Here is a 17580-nt window from a genome sequence, read left to right as displayed (position 1 = left end):
AAAACAGCAGTAAGAGGACTCCAAGGAAAATGTTTGAGAGAAAGAATAAAAAGGTTTCTGGGTAATCTAAGCCTACAGTAAGAACCTCTGTAAGAGAAGAGAAGTGGAATTTATTCCAGACAGTTGGTAAAAATCTGTGAGAATCTGGAAGCAATTTGAAGTAGAAGGAAGAAAGTGTATATTTCTTTCCCCCAAGGAACTTGTGAAAAACAATCAGAAACTCTCAACTAAAACAAAACTAAACTAAAAATTGTATAAGGACACCGTGATTCCAATAAAGTGAATTAAACTGGGCCAGATTCTGAAACCTTAGTGAAAAGTAAGGGGCCTCCACCTAATGCTTGAACATCTACCTTCTACTACCAAACATGTCATAATATTTGGAACCCTGGGGAAGGAAGTATTACCCTAGGACATTACCAGGACAACATTATTACTTAGCAATATTTTCATAGGCAACTCATTGACTATCCATCTACTGATTATCAGTGGACCAACAAGCATGGAAGACCCAATGATGACTAAACAGCAAAATGTAAATATGGTTGAACAGAGCATAGTAATAATAATTCACAGCATCTCACAGTACATACTTGCAGTTTTCTGAGCTGTGCAGAAACGAGACTTTTTCCTTCTGGAACTCTGAAAAGAGTAGAGGGTAACCCGATGTTCTTGCTCACATTGTTTATCTCACAGCAACAGGTTATAAACCCATAACTCCATGTTCCCAAACCCTCACTGAATGCACGATGGCTGAGTGTTCAGGAAAGCTCATGCTGCAGATGAAAACAAATTAAGTAGGTTTCTGCCCAAAGAAACTGAAAGGTACACCTGAATTTCTGGCCTCTAGGTACCAAGGATAAATCCACTGGACTTAATCACAAGTTTCTCTGTCACTTTTAGGGAAAGAAATCCATGTCCAGGAAAATTCCTTTTGTCTTGGTAGATGTTTTGACTTATCCCCCCTTTCATTGTTGAGCTGTTTGGATGTCCACACACTTCGACACTGGTGACGTCTCTGTTGAAGAAGATACAACAATCTGGTATTTTTTTTTCCTGTGTGTGAGATCTTAGTTCCCCAACCAGGGATTGAACCTGTGCCCCCTGCAGTAGAAGCATGGCATCTTAACCACTGGACTTCCAGGGAAGTCTACAATCTGATAATTTTATGTCAGTCATCTTCAGAACTTGTTTTCCTTGCCTTCAGATGTAATAAATACTCAATAGGAAAAAAAATACAGGGAAAAAATAATTGCCCTCAATGATAGGTCTGGCACACTTATGACATTAAGCCTTGTGTTGAAAAATTCTCTGAAGCATTTTTAAGGTGAATTAAAGCTAATATTCTCTTCGGCACCCCCAGCAAGGAAAGTATTAAACCGTCCTTGTTGATGCCACGCTCAAGTACCAGTAACAACATACTCTTGCTTTCATAAACAGAACACTTTGTAGGGTGGTGAGATGATAGAAAAATTAAGTCAAGAAGAAGTTAAATGTTTCACACATCGACTAAGGCTCAGAGGAAAAACGTGCCTCCTAGTTTGAGATTCATTTCGTTGTTCCTTTCTTCATACAGACCCACTATGTGCTGGGGATTGAACATTGCACTTGTAAAAAAGTTTATTATCCCTAGTAAAGAAAACTGCCAAAAGAGCTTACTGTGTGATCAGGTCTGGGAAGTACTAGATTCAAGACTTCACTGAAGGCAGGAAGCAGCACTTGGAAAAAGTACTTGCTTTGAAATCATGATGCCTGGTGCTACTTCTGTTACTGCTACAAATTAATAGAGTGACTTTGGGCTAATTACCCAACTTAAGCCTCTTTTTCTTTATCTTCAAAAAGAATGAATCAGGTTAGATTAGAGTCCATTTTGCCTCTAAGATACTATCAGTGTAACAGAACTCTTATAGGGTTTTGTCCATCTTTCTATTATCCTGGACTTTATTTCTTGGAATCCCAATACTTGAGAATTTGATTTATGTCTTGCATTGTCTTGAAGTCTATAGCAATTTCTTTCAGAGTCACTCAATTCCAATTGTCAAATTTCCCTGACAGTATCATAAGTTCTCATTAAGTTCTCATTTATTGACCACTAATGTGTACAGAGTACGTAAACCAGAGGTGGATATAAGCATATATTTATAAGAAAAAAATGTATAGGAATGACACTAACCAAAGATCTTTGCCAAGAAAGGATGAGTCTTTGAACTTGGTTGGCTTTTGTTGAGTGCTCTTTTTAATTTAATTCAATTTTACTTTATTTTTTACTTTACTTTTGGTGTTGGGGTTTCTTCCATGGTCTTGACTTTGCTTTGAAAAAAAAATGTTTTAAATTATGAAAAAATGTGATCATTTTTATGAAGTTGCTTAGTATTATCATAACATTTTAGAAATATTTCTTGTTCAGAGTCTTGTGTTTTTAACATAACTGAAATGATTTGATAGATGAATTCTATAAAAGTAAAATTAAAGTTATTATTCTTATTTGCCTTTAGACAATCAAATGTAATTTGCTATAAAAATAAGTTGTGCTTGACAGCAAAAAATAAAATAAATTACAGTAATCCCTTGGAAATATTAAATAACTTGCTAAAAGGTAAAAGCAATAGAGACAATAAGCAAAGTTTCCTGATTTTTTTCTAATTTGCTCAGCAGTATTTACCACCAACAAGGCTAATTTTAATTCACGGTAATTATTTTAGTTTTCCACATTGAATTGGTAGATATCAGACATTTAAGATCTTTGTTCTTAGTTCTTTCTTATCTGTTGAATGAAGGCTCTTCTTTCCCTCCTGAATTAGTAATACTGAGGTCAAAGTCCTAATTTTAAGTTGCATGCCAGCTCAAGGCTCGTGTTTTAATCCCTCCATTCTTTCCCTCTGTAGGCATTCATGTCCATGTTCCAGATTCTCACCCAGGAAGGATGGGTTGACGTCATGGATCAAACACTAAATGCCGTGGGACACATGTGGGCACCTGTGGTTGCCATCTATTTTATTCTCTATCACCTCTTCGCCACTCTGGTGAGTTTCACATTTCTTTTCAATTGTCTGACAATTCATGATGGGATGAACATCAACAGGTTTTTGGTCTGTTGTCAATTTCAGAACCAGAGAACTGAGGTACAGTCATCCCACTGGATGAGGGTCCCTCCCATTCTGTCTATGAATCGAAGAACTACTTGAGGAATGAGATTTCAGATTTAAGTCAGAAGTTGTCTCCATCAAAATCAAGTGGCTTGCATGAGGGAAAATGAGACAAAACAAATGGAAGTCCCAAGTCCGTGTACTGACTTAACCATCTCTAAACATCCACACCCTCAGGGATCTAAGAATCAGACCAGAACTGCATTATTTTTTCTTTATCATGTAGAGACACTCTCTTTGGTTTTGTTGCAGCCTCTTCACAGCTGTAATTAAACTTAAAACAGAAGCTGGAGACCTCAGGGTGCAGTCAGTTAATTAGAAACCAGCTCAGAGTTACTGCGCTTTGTGTGACTAAAAGAAACACATGGGGAAAAATAAAACACATGGCTGTGAATATTGTAAATGGCGTGATAAAAACCAAATACCAAAATTCAGGAAAAGTTTTCCTCTGTCACACAAGCAGATTTTTCTCTTCCATGTATATCTATTAAAAAGAAAAGAAAAAAAATTATGAAATGTGGCCTGCATCCTAAAAGGATATAATCCTTAGGTCTTTCTAATGCCAGATCTACGTTAAATGTATTGTATGCATTTTGTGTATATTTGTGCATTTGTATATATTTAAGAATCAAATTTAAGCTCTCATATTGTGCTAAAAGTTCCAAGGGAAAGATGCAGAATGTTACCCTTCATTAGGAACATATGAAATAAAAACAACTGCTACTCTTCATTGAGTGGCAAAATGCCTTATAATAATTTTACTCCTCATATTTGGGACAGTCAGGTTATGTAATAGTCCCACTTTACAGATGATGAAACTGAGGAGTTAATTTGCCCAGTGTCACAAAGAGTATAAACACTAGAGCCAGAACATTCCCAAGCCAGCCTGGTCTCAAAGCCCATGATCTGGCAACTATTTATTGCTGCTTCCCTAGATTATGAAACTTGGCATTGTCACTGAACACGTCTGCAGCAAGTCAGACCTCTCCCCATGAGCCACTAAAATAAAATGCATGCGATCCCTAAGGCTCCTTCCAATTCTAAAATCTCTGAATCAAGTAAATGCTGGACAAACTACGTATATTAAACTAGACATCACATTTGCGATATGCCAAGGCCTTCCAGTCAAAGACTGGGGACTTTCCTGGTGGTCCAGTGGTAGAGATTTCGCCTTCCAGTACAGAGGGTTCAGGTTTAATCCCTGATCAGGGATCTAAGATCCTGCATGCCTCACAGCCAAAATACCAGAAACATGAAGCAGAAACAGTATTGTAACAAATTCAATAAAGACTTTAAAAATAGTCCATACCCCCAAAAAATATTTAAAACAAACAAAAACACAGACATGTCCATCAAAAGGTATATGAGGATACATTGTGATGTGGAGAAAGGTCCTGGGCTCAAAGAGTGGAATCACATAGGAATAATATTGGCATTTTTGACATGGGATGACTTTAAAAATACTCTCACACGTGCTCACAAAGAACATTGAGCGGTAGGAGTGGATGTCAGGCTTCTGGAGACACACCTGGCTGCACCTGTGCTGGCAGACCCTTGGTCCTGAGGTCTCTACATCCTCCTTCTCAGGACCTGTGTCATTCATTCATTCATTCATTCACTTACAGACTCAGCTAGTTTTTGTTAAGCAGTTACTGTGTGTTTCAGTGGGTTTCCCAGGTGGCGCTAGTGGTAAAGAACCCTCCTACCAATGCAGGAGACATAAGGCAGGTGAGTTGGATCCCTGGGAAGATCCCCTGGAGGAGGAAATGGCAACCCACTCCACTATTCTTACCTGGAGAATCCCATGGACAGAGGAGCCTGGCGAGCTACCGCCCATGGGGTCGCAAAGAGTTGGACATGATTGAACCAACTTAGCATGCACGCATTTGTTTAAGTTCCTTTAAAATTATGGAATACCTCAGAGACTTTTGATCGTTGGTTAAATTCAGGATAGATGGTTGAAATCATCTATGTATGGGAATAATCTGTATAATTGTTATTCTGTTAAAACAATATAATATGCTGTCAGCCCTGCAGAGATTTGATTCTTAAGTCAGAGACTAACACAGTAATATACAAGCAGGAAGAAAAATGATCTAGCCTAGTAAATTAGTTAGCAAAGTAATTTTTTTTCAAGTGGATTTCTACAGGAATCACTAATATGGTGAAATAAAATATTAAATCTGATAACAGATTTCTTGGACAGTCTGAATTTTCCTTATTGTGCCAAAAATGGAACTTTCTGGAACCCTGAAGCACTTCCAGGGACTCCTGAGATTCACTGAAGCCTTTAGGAATCCACAGAACATAGCTTGAAAACCCATGTCTAATTCTACACCTTCATTCTACTGATTTAAGTGTCTGCCCAAAACACTCATTGTAATTTTTCAAAAATTTTAGAACTGAAAATTGAAAGTATTTTGTTCTTTTGTTCATAATTTTTTTGAATCTCTAAAGCAGTTGAAAATTTAAAAGTCTGCCAGGTGGCACAGTGGTAAAGAATCTGCCAGCAGGTGCAGGAGACCCAGGTTCCATCCCTGGGTCAGGAAGATCCCCTGGAGGAGGGCATGGTAACTGGAGCCAATATTGTTGCCTGGAGAATCCCGTGACAGAGGAGCCTGGTGGACTACAGTCTGCAGGGTCACAAAGAGCTGGACATGACTGAGCGCAAACACACATACACACATGTCAGTGAGGACAGTCTGTTAAATACGGTAGAGTTCAAGACTGCAGGCTTGAAGTCCAAAAATCTAGATTCAGTGTCTGTCTCTGCCAGTCTCTAGATGTATGACTGTGGAAGAATCAGACAACTTCCCTGATCTGTTTGTTGTGTTATATCTGAAAGTGAGGGCTATTAAGACCCCAGCACATCTAGCTTCCAAGGCTGCCAAGTACATGTGAGGTGAGCTTGTATTTTTCAGGGTGCTTTAGCCATGGTCTAAGAAGACGATCGTTAACGATCACCAACCCTGAGTTTCTTCAAGTTTAAATAAGATGGTATGTACGTTTCAAGCTGTCTTAACAAATGCTAAAATATTATTTCAGATGTTTTTAATTTATAAAATTAAAGTATTATTGATCAGTTTAAAGCATCATTTATGCCCAAGTTTGTCTCTCTTTTGGTCTTCTCCACACCCATTCTCCCGGACAGTGACTTTGATGAATTTGGTATGAGCCCATCTTCTAGTTCTTAAATCATAGTTTATGAAATTTAGCATACTATCAGCTTTGTTGTTGTGTTTGTTCAGTCACTAGTTCATGTCCAGTTCTTTTCGACCCCATGGACTGCAGTACGCCAGACTCCTCTGTCCTCCACTATCTCCTGGAGTTTGCTCAAATTCATGTCCATTGAGTCAGTGATGCTATCTAATCATCTCATCCTCTGCTACCCCATTCTCCTTTTATCTTCAATCTATCAACTTTATAAAGACTCATATTTGGTATAATATTAATAAACAAAGTACAATTAAAGTACACACGTAGATTGCAAGATACATCCCAATTTCAGATTGTTAAAATGTGAAAATAAATGTGCATCTTAAAATCAAGGGACTGCAGTAGTTTTCCACACTTATACATACCCATTAAAATATATAATGTTTTAAATCATCTACAGACATTTTTATACCCTTGGTTTTTAAGATCAATGTGATATTTTCAGTTTGAGGAGCGCTGCTCCAGCGCATGGCTGGCCCTGTCTGGAAGGGATCCGCACACTCCTCTCACTGATATAACTCCACCCCATGCTGAGGCCAAGTTATGTTTGATCATGTGATTCCCTCCTTACAAGGGCTTCCCTGATGGCTCAGATAGTAAAGAATCCATCTACAATGCAGGAGTCCTGGGTTTGATCCCTGGGTCAGGAAGATCCCCTGGAGAAGGGAATGGCAACCCACCCCAGGCCTCTTGCCTGGAGAATTCCATGAACAGAGGAGCCTGGCGGGCTATAGTCCATGGGGTCATAAAGTGTTGGACACGACTGAGCGACTAACACTTTCACTTTTCCCTCCTTACAAATGATTAGGAGTAGCAATTTTCAAAATAAATAGGATCAATACATATATTCTCAGTTAAGTTTTTAACCAAACATTGTTTTTGCAATCTTTTCATCTTAATACACAGAGAGTTAATTCAGGCATTAATATATAGTCACATAGTAGCGGTCCGTTGGCTGAACATGCCATATTTGCTTCTCATTCCCCTTCCTGGAGACACAGCTTATGTGGCTTTCCAATATTTTGCTCTTACACGTTGCAACGAATGCATTTGTCCTTTGTGTCCAGTTGTGCAAGAGTTTCTTTAAGGTGTTTGGTTTAGTCGCTAAGTCGTGTTCGACTCTTAGAATCCCATGGACTGTAGCTCACCAAGTTCCTCTGTCCATGCAATTTCCCAGACAAGATCACTGGAGTGGCTGCCATTTCCTTCTCCAGGGGAACTTCCCCAATGTAGGCATTGAACCTGAATCTCCTGCCTTGCAGGCAGATTCTTTACTGCTGAGTCACAAAGGAAGCCCTTTAGGGTTTATACCAGAAGGTAGAAATCCGGGATCCTGGTTGCTGCCCAAATGGCTCCATGAAATGAAAGTGAAAGTCGTTCAGTCGTGTCCAACTCTTTGGGATCCCGTGGACTATACAGTCCATAGAATTCTCCAGGCCAGAATACTGGAGTGGGTAGCCTTTCCCTTCTCCAGGAGATCTTCCCAACCCAGGATCGAACCCAGGTCTCCTGCATTGCAGGCGGGTTCTTTACCAGCTGAGCCACCAGGAAGCCCAAGAATAGTGGAGTGGGTAGCCTATCCCTTCTCCAGTGGATCTTCCTGACCCAGGTATTCTCCTGCATTGCAGGTGGATTCTTTACCAACTGAGCTATCAGAGGAGCCTCTGAATGGCTCCATAGCACACTCTAAAACTAGATTTTCAAAATTGCATGTGTTAATTTTATACTACCCAAAAAGTCTAGAGACTGAAGTCGTTTCTCCAGGTCACTGGAGATTCCCTTAAGCATTATCGACAATTGCTTTATTCTCCTATATGTCCTTAGACTGACAGTTATTTTCATGAGGTCTATCAAGTCAGCCCAGTTTGATTCAGCACAGTTTTCCTGAATCTCAGCCACTCTGTATAAGTACTAGCCTACATCCTGGCCTTCGTTGGGAAAGCTTAATCTGTGCTCTCTGAGCCTACAACTGGTAGAGAAGTTGCACTAGTAAACACAAACCAACCATAGATAAAAGCTATAAGAGACTCTCAGACATGCTGTATTTTTTATATACATGATAAGCATTTGCTTCCTGATCATGCCAGATCAACCTGATCTGAAATTTTTTAAATATTGGCAGTAAAACAGCTAGAGATTGGTTTTGGACCATCACATAAATATGGGCATGGAGATGATAGCCTGCGTTATATGTGCGTTGCTACCCTTCCAAACTGAACATGTGTAAGTTAAAATCTCGATTTCATAAGCCTGTCTTTAGGCTTGAATTTAGCTTAAAAAGAACATTTTTGCTAAGTTGTATGAGTTTTTTGTTTTTGTAAAATACTACAAAGCATTTTAACCCAAATTGCAAAAAAGAAAAAAAAGGTCTACATACATATACATACTCTGACTTAATTTTTATCCACCCTGGCCCGTGGAGCCACACAGCCTGATTTAGTCTTCTCAGGGACAAACAGGCATGTGCCAAGCAGACGAAAATAAAGGTTTGGCTGCAGTTTCTGGAATAGAAAACAGCAGGCTCTTCCATCGCCCCCTGGGGGCACCAATTTGTCAGCCCACAATGAAAATCAGGCTTAAGTGTACAGGAGATGCATATTTATAACCATTATCTACTGTTCTGTAAAATGTCTCTCTCATCCACCAGGTATGTATTCTGAATTTCTTCTGTCCGTGACTGATTGCAGTTTGCCCAATGCTTATGAAATCCATCTTCCCCCAACAACTTTTGTCAATGATTCGGGGATAAGAATGATAAAAGACTTAAGCAGTTGAAAGACTCCTTATTTTTCAGTGTTTTCCCCTTTATTATTGTTTCAAAGGAAAGCCCTGCGATGTGAATACTGAGAGAAAATGTAATTAAGCGCTCATTGTGGTTAGTCTTTTTGTTACCTTTGAAGTGCTTACATTAACACAGCAATCTCTTGATTTTGCTTCTGTAGCGGCAGCTTTCAGAGAATAGTCATGTTTTGCTGACAAAAATGGGCCTTCCAAAGTGTAAATTAAATAACTTGATTTTATAGAATTCATTTAAAAGTGCATCTGTGTTGAACATTTCTCATTTTACATTGCTCTGATTACATTTGACTTTTCATTGACCTATATGAACGATGAAATAGTTTCCAACTACAGCCTGCAAGGCAGCTTAGGATAGAATGATTATGGTAAAAAGGTAATGAGGAAAAGAAATGGTAAAAAAAAAAAAAGAAAAGAAAAGGGAAAAGAAAACTGCAAGGTGATGGGGTACTGCCCAGATTCCTGCTGTGTTTCTACTGTATCCTTGAAAATAATTTAAAAAGAAATTGCTAATGAGGTTCACCGTAGAGAAAGAAATAAGATTAAAGGTGACAATTCAGCTAAAGGGTTGTCTTTAAGCTATATAAAAAGGCAAAGAAAATCATAAGGAAACTTTAGAAAAGAACTGGAAATGAAAAAGGAAAGACATGGTGAGTGCAGAACTATACGCAGCTGGAGAGAATTCAAAATAGGATACGAAGCGACAGAGATGAAAATTATCATGAAAAGCCATTCTAAGACGGTGAAGCCACTCTCTTGAGCACACACAGTGTAACTTGGAGCAGCCTGTGTCATGCTAACCTAGCTTCTCCCTGCGATAGAGAGAACGAGGATGCAGGGTGGTCATGTCACAGCACAACCGGGGGACATAGGATGCTGAAGAACACACCGCTTCACTGGCTGAATTTTACTAAATGCATTGTGGGTAAATGGAAGAAAACCAAGTTAATACTCTGTGGTTCAAAGTATCACACCTAAACCTAGCAAAGGTCTCAGCTCAGGTGCAGCTGGCTTTTTTAGTAGTGAGAGGAGTTATAGAAGAGAGGTCCTAAGGAATCACGGGCTTCTCTGCTTGCTCAGTTGGTAAAGAATCTGCCTGCAGTGCAGGAGACCCTGGTTCGATTCCTGGGTCGGGAAGATCCACTGGAGAAGGGAACAGCTACCCACTCCAGTATGCTGGCCTGGAGAATTCCATGGACTGTATAGTCCATGGGGTCGCAAATAGACACGACTGAGCAACTTTCACTTTCAAGGAATCACAGTAACAGAACACCTGCTGCCACGTGGGGACAGGACCCATTGCTTTGGAAGCCCGCTGAGCTGGAGGGTCAGTGCCCCACCTAGAGGTGGCTACATCGTTCATAAAAATTCTGGGAAGGAGACTTGCCAGGGTTGCCGAGATCTGATTTGTGTCATTTCCCACACTGAATGCATGGTCATTGCTAAAAATACCTTAAGCATAGGTGTTATAGTCTGAGAAAATCTGAGAAAAAGTAAAGAATTAGATACCTGGACAAATAGTTATTCTCTACTTTTTCATTCAGATCAGTGATTCATAATGTATCAGTATTGATCATAAAATAAGGAAGTGGATGTGTTACTAACACAGTCATTATATATTTCATGGCAGGACAAATACATGTGTTGCTTATTAATATAATGTGATATTACAGATCTGTTACAAATAGTGAGTAGCCAATGCATGAAAATATAGATGTGAATTTGAATTTCTTGTTTTAAAGCACTGCACATACTGAATACCTCTGTGTTGAGAGTGTGTGTGCGCTTTATTTAACAAAGCTCAAGAGGAAATCAAGGGATATATCATGAGCCTTTATTCCCCCCTGAAATTGCATCTTGAAGAAAAAATAGTGATTTAGATTTCCATGCCCCATTGTAAATTTAAATATTATATAAGTTATAAAAAATACATAATGCATACAACAGGTTGTGTAGTTTAGAACTGGCAAAGCAAAAAGGGAAAAGGGTTTCACTGCAAATGATGGTGCTCTTGTAATTCAGTGTGACAAGTCCCTATAAAAATTCTTTATTGTATCAGTAGCATTGAATATAAACCTGTGAATCTCATTTAATGGTTGTGTGCTAAGTCGCTTTAGTCATGTCTGACTCTTTGTGACCCCATGGACTGTAGCCCGCCGGGTTCCTCTGTCCACGGGATGCTCCAGGCAAGAAGACTGGAGTGGGTGGCCATGCCCTTCTCCAGGGGATCTGCCTGTCCCAGGATCTAATGTGCATCTCTTGTCTCTTCTGTCTCCTGCATTGGAAGGGGGGTTCTTTGCCTCTGAGCCACCCAGGACGTCCCATCTAATGGTTATGGAAAGCCTTTCGTCAGCACGCAGATGGCACTGGTAGTAGACAGACATTGGCTAAAAATAAGATTCAGACGTCAGTGTAGTGCACTCAGATGATTAACGAGCCTTACCTCAGCTTTCTATGAAAACAGAACAAACCACCACAAAAAGCAGCACTGAGAGGGTTGAGGAAAGGTTCTCGCTTTCAGAATTCAGCTCCGTCCCCCACTCCGATTAACCCTGGGAGAAAGAGCAATGGCCAACCCCCGAGTCAGCTTGCATCCTCAGTCCACGCCTCACAGCCCTGCGTTTGCAGGAAAAAGGTGTCTCCCTGACAATGTAAACTAAATACCATGAGAACCAAGCTGCCGCCTCCCTTCGCTTCTGTTTCTTTATTGCAGTGGTTATCGCCACCCTCTTAGAGTCTGAGAAAAGAACTACAAAGTAATTCTCACCTCCTCGCGCTCAGCTGCAGGCGGAGCCTCTCTTGCGTCTTCTATCTCCACTCCAGACAGTCCAAGCCAGACCCCCAGGGCCGAGTTATCACCTTAGCACCACGCCCTCCCGTCAGGAGACGGCGACAAGGATCTATAAGTGTCTGTGTCCAAGCAGAGCTTCAGGGGGAAACTTGAGCTCCACACACATTTTAAAATATGGTTTCTGTTTTGCCATCACGTCGCCTACAGGAAAGCCTGAACATTCAAAGATGTTAAATGAACGATGTTGTTGTTCAGTCACTCAGTTGTGGCCAACTCTTTGCGACCCCGTGGACTGTAGCCCGCCAGGCCCCTCTGTCCTCTACTGTCTCCCAGAGTTTGCTCAAATTCACATCCACTGAGTCAGTTTAATGTTTAAAGGTTTAGTTCATGACAGTTTAAAGCACACTTTAAACGCTCTCATTTATTGTTCTTAAATTTGTTACCAAAACCTCCCAACAGGTTTCTGCCTGCAAAGCCCCTTCATCATGTTTTCCAGCAAAGCCAAAGCATCTCCTTTTTGAGTCTTGCCTTCTCTCTTCCATGAAAACCAAACTCTTACCTCCACGAAGATGATAAAGTACGGCTAGAATCCCCGGGCTTTCTCTCTGTGCCTCTGCCCTCGGGGTAGCCTTATTTTCTCTTTCCTCTGAAAAAGAGGTATCATCTCTACCATTTTTTTTAAAATAAAGTAACAAAATGTTACATATTTAATAATGTTTGTCAAACTGCACTTAACACTGTCTAGTTACTCTTCAGTGATCCAGTTTAAAATAACTGCATTGCATGCATTTTTAAAAAAGAAAGAGAGAGAGAGCTTCTGAAAGGGAAATTTTAACAGAGGAGAGAAGAATGTCACCCCCTTCTGATTATTACAGCCTCCCTGTCACTCCTCCCAACCTCCCCTGGTGACATTCAGGCACCCTGCCCAGCCCCTCAGCCCACCTCTCGGTCTCGCCCAGCCTCCTCCAGGCAGCAATGCCTGGGCCAGGCTCTCCTGCCCACCACCCCCACCTGGCCCCACACCCCCAAGGCCCCGTCTTTGCTCATGCCACCTGGAAAGCCTTTCTCTTCCTGACAGCATCCCCCCTTCTCCTTGGCATCTTGGCAGCACCGTGCCAGACTCTCTACCAGCCCCTCACAATCTTACGTGAGCAGCCTTCAGAAGAGCCCCCCCACCCCCAGACCCATCTGCCTAGATCAGCTCTCAGAAATCAAAACGGCTCGGCTGGCACAGAACTGAAGCTGGGAGATTCTGACGGGGTTCAGTTTCTGACCGGTTGTCAGTCTTCACACTTGTGTGTCCCCCCAAGCTCCCATTTCCCTTCACATCCCTGCTTTCTGAGAATACATAATAATGTTCTCTGGGATGAAACCTGAAGGAGGCAGAAGGGTGTAGAGAGAGGCTGGGAGTGAAGTGCTTTGATGGTAGCTGGCGTGCCACACCCAGGGCACCAGCAGCATTGCTCCCACCCTGGGGGTGTTGACATCCAAGGCTTTCTTGTAACCACTTCTTGTCTGAACTTGACGGGGAGATAGCCTTGCTAGGGGCCCCACGTGGACACAGGGCCGCCTGCACAGAGCTGGGTAGCTGTCTGAGAGGTCTAGATAGAGAGCCTGAAAGACCCCCCAAAAATTCAGTCTTCCTGAGCCCCCAGATGGAATGGCAGAACTTCCAAACTTCCCTGAGACTTGACAGCCTGTGTGTGGGAACAACGACCCGAGCCAGAAATGAAGTTGACAGTAGCAGGGTTTATGTGAAAGTGAAACTGTCAGTCACTCAGTCGTGTCCAGCTCTTGGCGACCCCACAGACTGTAACCCACCAGGCTTCTCTGTCCATGGAATTCTCCAGGCAAGAATACTGGAGTGAGTAAGCCATTCCCTTCTCCAAGGGATGTTCCCAACCCAAGGATTGAACCTGGGTCTCTCACACTGCAGCAGATTCTTTACTGTCTGAGCCACCAGGAAAGCCCTAAGAATACTGGAGCATGTAGCCATTCTCTTTTCCAGGGGGTTTCCCAACACAGGGGTTGAATCTGCATTGCAGGCAGATTCTTTACTGTCTGAGCCACTTAGGGGTTGTGTGGGGACCTCCAAAAGATATATCCATGTTCTAACTCCCAAGCCTATGAATGTGACCTTATTTAGAGGCCCTTTCAGATGTAATTAAATTAAGGATTTTGAGATGTGATTATCCTGGATTATCTGGATAATCCCTAAATTCAGATGACTATAAGAGATTGAACCCAGGTCTCCTGCATTGCAGGCGGATCCTTGACTCTCTGAGCCACCAGGGAAGCCTGTGTCAGAAAGATCCCCTGGAGGAGGGCATGGCTACCCGCTCCAGTGTTCTTGCCTGGAGAATTCCATGGACAGAGGAGCCTGGCAGGCTACAGTCCATAGAGTCGTAAAGAGTCAGACACAACTGAGCGACTAACACTTTGACTTTGTAAGAGACGGATGAGGATAAGACACAGAGAGGAAGAGGAGAGGCCAGGTGAAGACAGAGAGTGGAGTGATGCCACAAGCCAAGGAGAGCCTGGGGCGACTAGATGCAGGGCCCCCGGAACTGAGGTCGTGAGCAGTTCAGCAGAAAGAAAGCCCAGAGTCTCCAAAATAAGCACCCTGACTGCCCCTCATGGGGGACAGAGGATCAGTCACATGACCACAGTAAACCAGATGCCGGTGACAGTCACATCTTTGACATCAAACCAACCCTACAATTAAAGATTAAAGGCAAAAGGAGAAGGAAGCAACAGAGGATGAGATTAGATGGCATCACCAACTCAGTGGACGTGAATCTGAGCAAACTCTGGGAGATGGTGAAGGACAGGGAAGCCTGGCGTGCTGCAGTCCATGGGGTCACAAAGAGTTGGAAATGACTTAGTGACTGAACCACAAAGAAAAGGGACATTTATTCAAATGTAACTGAGTTATAAAGGACTAAATTGGATTCATGTAGCAAGATTCAGTTTTCAGCCATCAAAGCAAATGGAAGGCTTAAGGACTCAATTCGGTTCAATTAAATACAAATTTAATTGATCTGTAAAAATATCAAGAAAACTGTTTTAGTTTTGTATATCTAAGTTTATGTCTGTGTATTTTAACATAGGTTATACCACACCCCAGTGGCTCAGTGATAAAGAATCTGCCTGCAATGCAGGAGATGTGGGTTCAGTCCCTGTGTTGGGAAGGTCCCCTACAGAAGGATATGGCAACCCACTCCAGTATTCTTGCCTGGAGAATCCCATGGACAGAGGAATCTGGTGGGCTACAGTCCATGGGGTCTCAAAAGAGTAGGGCACAACTGCTTACCTAAACAACAACAACATACCATACACCAGGGTTCTTGGGGGAGGATTAAATGAAACAACAATATAGCTGCAATTTGTTGAGCTATTATTATAGCCATTATATCATACAAATGAGGGCAGTGAAACTCACGGAAGGCTGCATAGCTCGTGGCTGGCAGAGCCTATTTGCCAATCAAGGTCTCCAACCACAGTGCTCTTTTCCACCAGAGTGCCAGCCCACATCTGCTTAATTCAATTGTGAACTTCATAGCAGTGAGCACGATATTGCATTTATGTTCCTGACCGGGCACTGTCTGGGGTCTCAAAGAGTCGGACACGACTGGGCGACTGACCTGAAGGCACCGTCTGACACAGAGTCCAGTTTAATCGAGTAGCATGACCTCAGTGTGGTGAAGTAGCCTGCCATCTGTCTGGTGTTGGGGAAATAATTAAAAATAAAATCTCTGACAACCCAGAAAACCTCTGCCAAGGTAGACAGGAAAGCAACAGTTTTATTATTGAATAAGCGGTAAACCAGACTGCGATGGGCATCACACGCAGTCTGCCAAAACAATGGCAAGGAAGACATCCGTGCTGTCAGGATGAAAGCAACCAGTCCTCAAGCAAGGAGACTTGACGGCACCATCTGTTAAATATAGCTCCCCCTAAATTCACCTGGCAACTGGGGGTGGCCCTCTGTGATAGCGAATTGCCTTTCTCCAAAGGAAAATCAGACTCTTCATATCTCCATGATAAATAGGTAGTTTTGCAACGTGGATCCAGGTGGCAAAGTTATATTCCCACCTTCCCATGAAGAAGGGGAGAGGGAACCCTATTCCTGCACTGTAAAACGATGCGACTTATTTAACTTTTAAAAAGATTTATATAGGTCTCAAAGGGGCAGAGAAGAATTTATAAGCATAAGTGTTCCGGAGGAAATGCTCTGAGAAAAGGGAGGGGCAACTGTGGCTTTCCCTTTTTCAATCAGGGAAATTTTTTTTTTCTTTTTAGATTTGTGTTTGCCATTTCACTGGGGAGAAAATTTACTAGGTTAGGACACAGAGCAGGGCCTGCTCAAGTGCCCAGGGGAGACAGAAGTGGTGTGAGACAGCTCAGACTCACAACCGAGCCCTCCAAGTGGCCTTTCTGGATCTGGGCGAGGAAGAGGAGAAGGGAGACTTCTCCTCTGAGAGCGCTTTGGTGATAACATCAAGGTCAGCCTCAAGGTCACAGGAAGAGGGCTAGACTTGGCGTGAACTGTGAAATGTCCTGTATAGCGCGATGTGGTTTAGAATAAGCCTGAATATATCTGGGCCCAGATAGCCATGATGTGGTGGACGTGGTGACATCAAAAAAAAAAAAAAAAAAAAACCCAAAAAACTATGGTCTAATAGAGAACAGATGTGGTTTTCAAGGGAGAGGGAGGTAGGGGAGGGCTGGAGTGGGAGTTTCAGATTAGTAGATACAAGCTGTTAAATATAGAATGGATTAAAAAAAAAAAAAAACGGGTCCTATTATTGTTACTGTATCACAGGGAATTATATTCAATATCCTGTAATAAACCATAAAAGCAGATTCAGTGGGTAAAGAATCTGCCCGAAGTCTAGGAAACACAGGAGACACAAGTTCGATCCCTGGGTTGGGAAGACCCCCTGGAGAAGTAAATGACAACCCAGCCCGGTATTCTTGCTTGGGAAATCCCATGGACAAAGGAGCCTGGCGGGCTACAGTCTATGGGGTCTCAAAGAGTCGGATGTGATTGAGTGATTAAGCGCAGCACCCATGTATATTAATACACGTGTTTAACTGAATCACTTTGCTGTAGAGCAGAAATTAGCTATACTTCAAAATTTAAAAAGCTAAATGAAATCTATGGTCTAGACCATTCTGTGTCCTCCTTAAGTCCCGGTCGGATCCCAAATGATATGACTTTTAAAAGGAAAGGTACTGGCACTTGTCCTCAGCCAAACATTCTGTCAAAATTTTATAGTAGTTGAAGGCTTTCCCCACCTTGTTCTGTGCTCAGTAAACTTGGAAAAGGCATTAACTTCTGCATAACAATCTCTCTGGTGCTTGAGAATCATGACTAAATGGCCTAGATTTTCTTACCTTTGTGCTTAACAGTCTAGTATTAATAAATGGGGATAATTTGCTAAGAAGGAAATTAAAAGGAAGAATATAAATAAGGAATGAAAAGATTACCGAATGAATGTGAGACTTTAGAGAATTCAAAGTTGAAAAGGGAATTGAAATTAAAATATTTTAAAAATTCTACTTTTTTGTTGTTTTCTTTCTTTTACCTTATTTATCCATTCCAGACGCAGCATGTGCCTTTTTTTA

At 41.8% G+C, this 17580-nt stretch overlaps 1 protein-coding gene across 1 annotated transcript in view; it reads left to right on the top strand.

The window, feature by feature from the left end:
• The window catches only part of NALCN (sodium leak channel, non-selective), a 270853-nt gene that overhangs the window by 136625 nt on the left and 116648 nt on the right, over positions 1-17580 (top strand). Inside the window, exon 14 of the mRNA XM_061133830.1 lies at positions 2886-3023. Within this exon, the coding sequence (XP_060989813.1) occupies positions 2886-3023 (138 nt within the window). The remainder of the gene's footprint in view (positions 1-2885; positions 3024-17580) is intronic.

This window comes from Dama dama, chromosome 30 (genome assembly GCF_033118175.1).
Source record: "Dama dama isolate Ldn47 chromosome 30, ASM3311817v1, whole genome shotgun sequence".
NCBI classification, from domain to species: domain Eukaryota; kingdom Metazoa; phylum Chordata; class Mammalia; order Artiodactyla; family Cervidae; genus Dama; species Dama dama.
The sequence above is the reverse complement of the archived record's forward strand: the minus strand, read 5'-3'. Positions and strand labels throughout refer to the sequence as shown.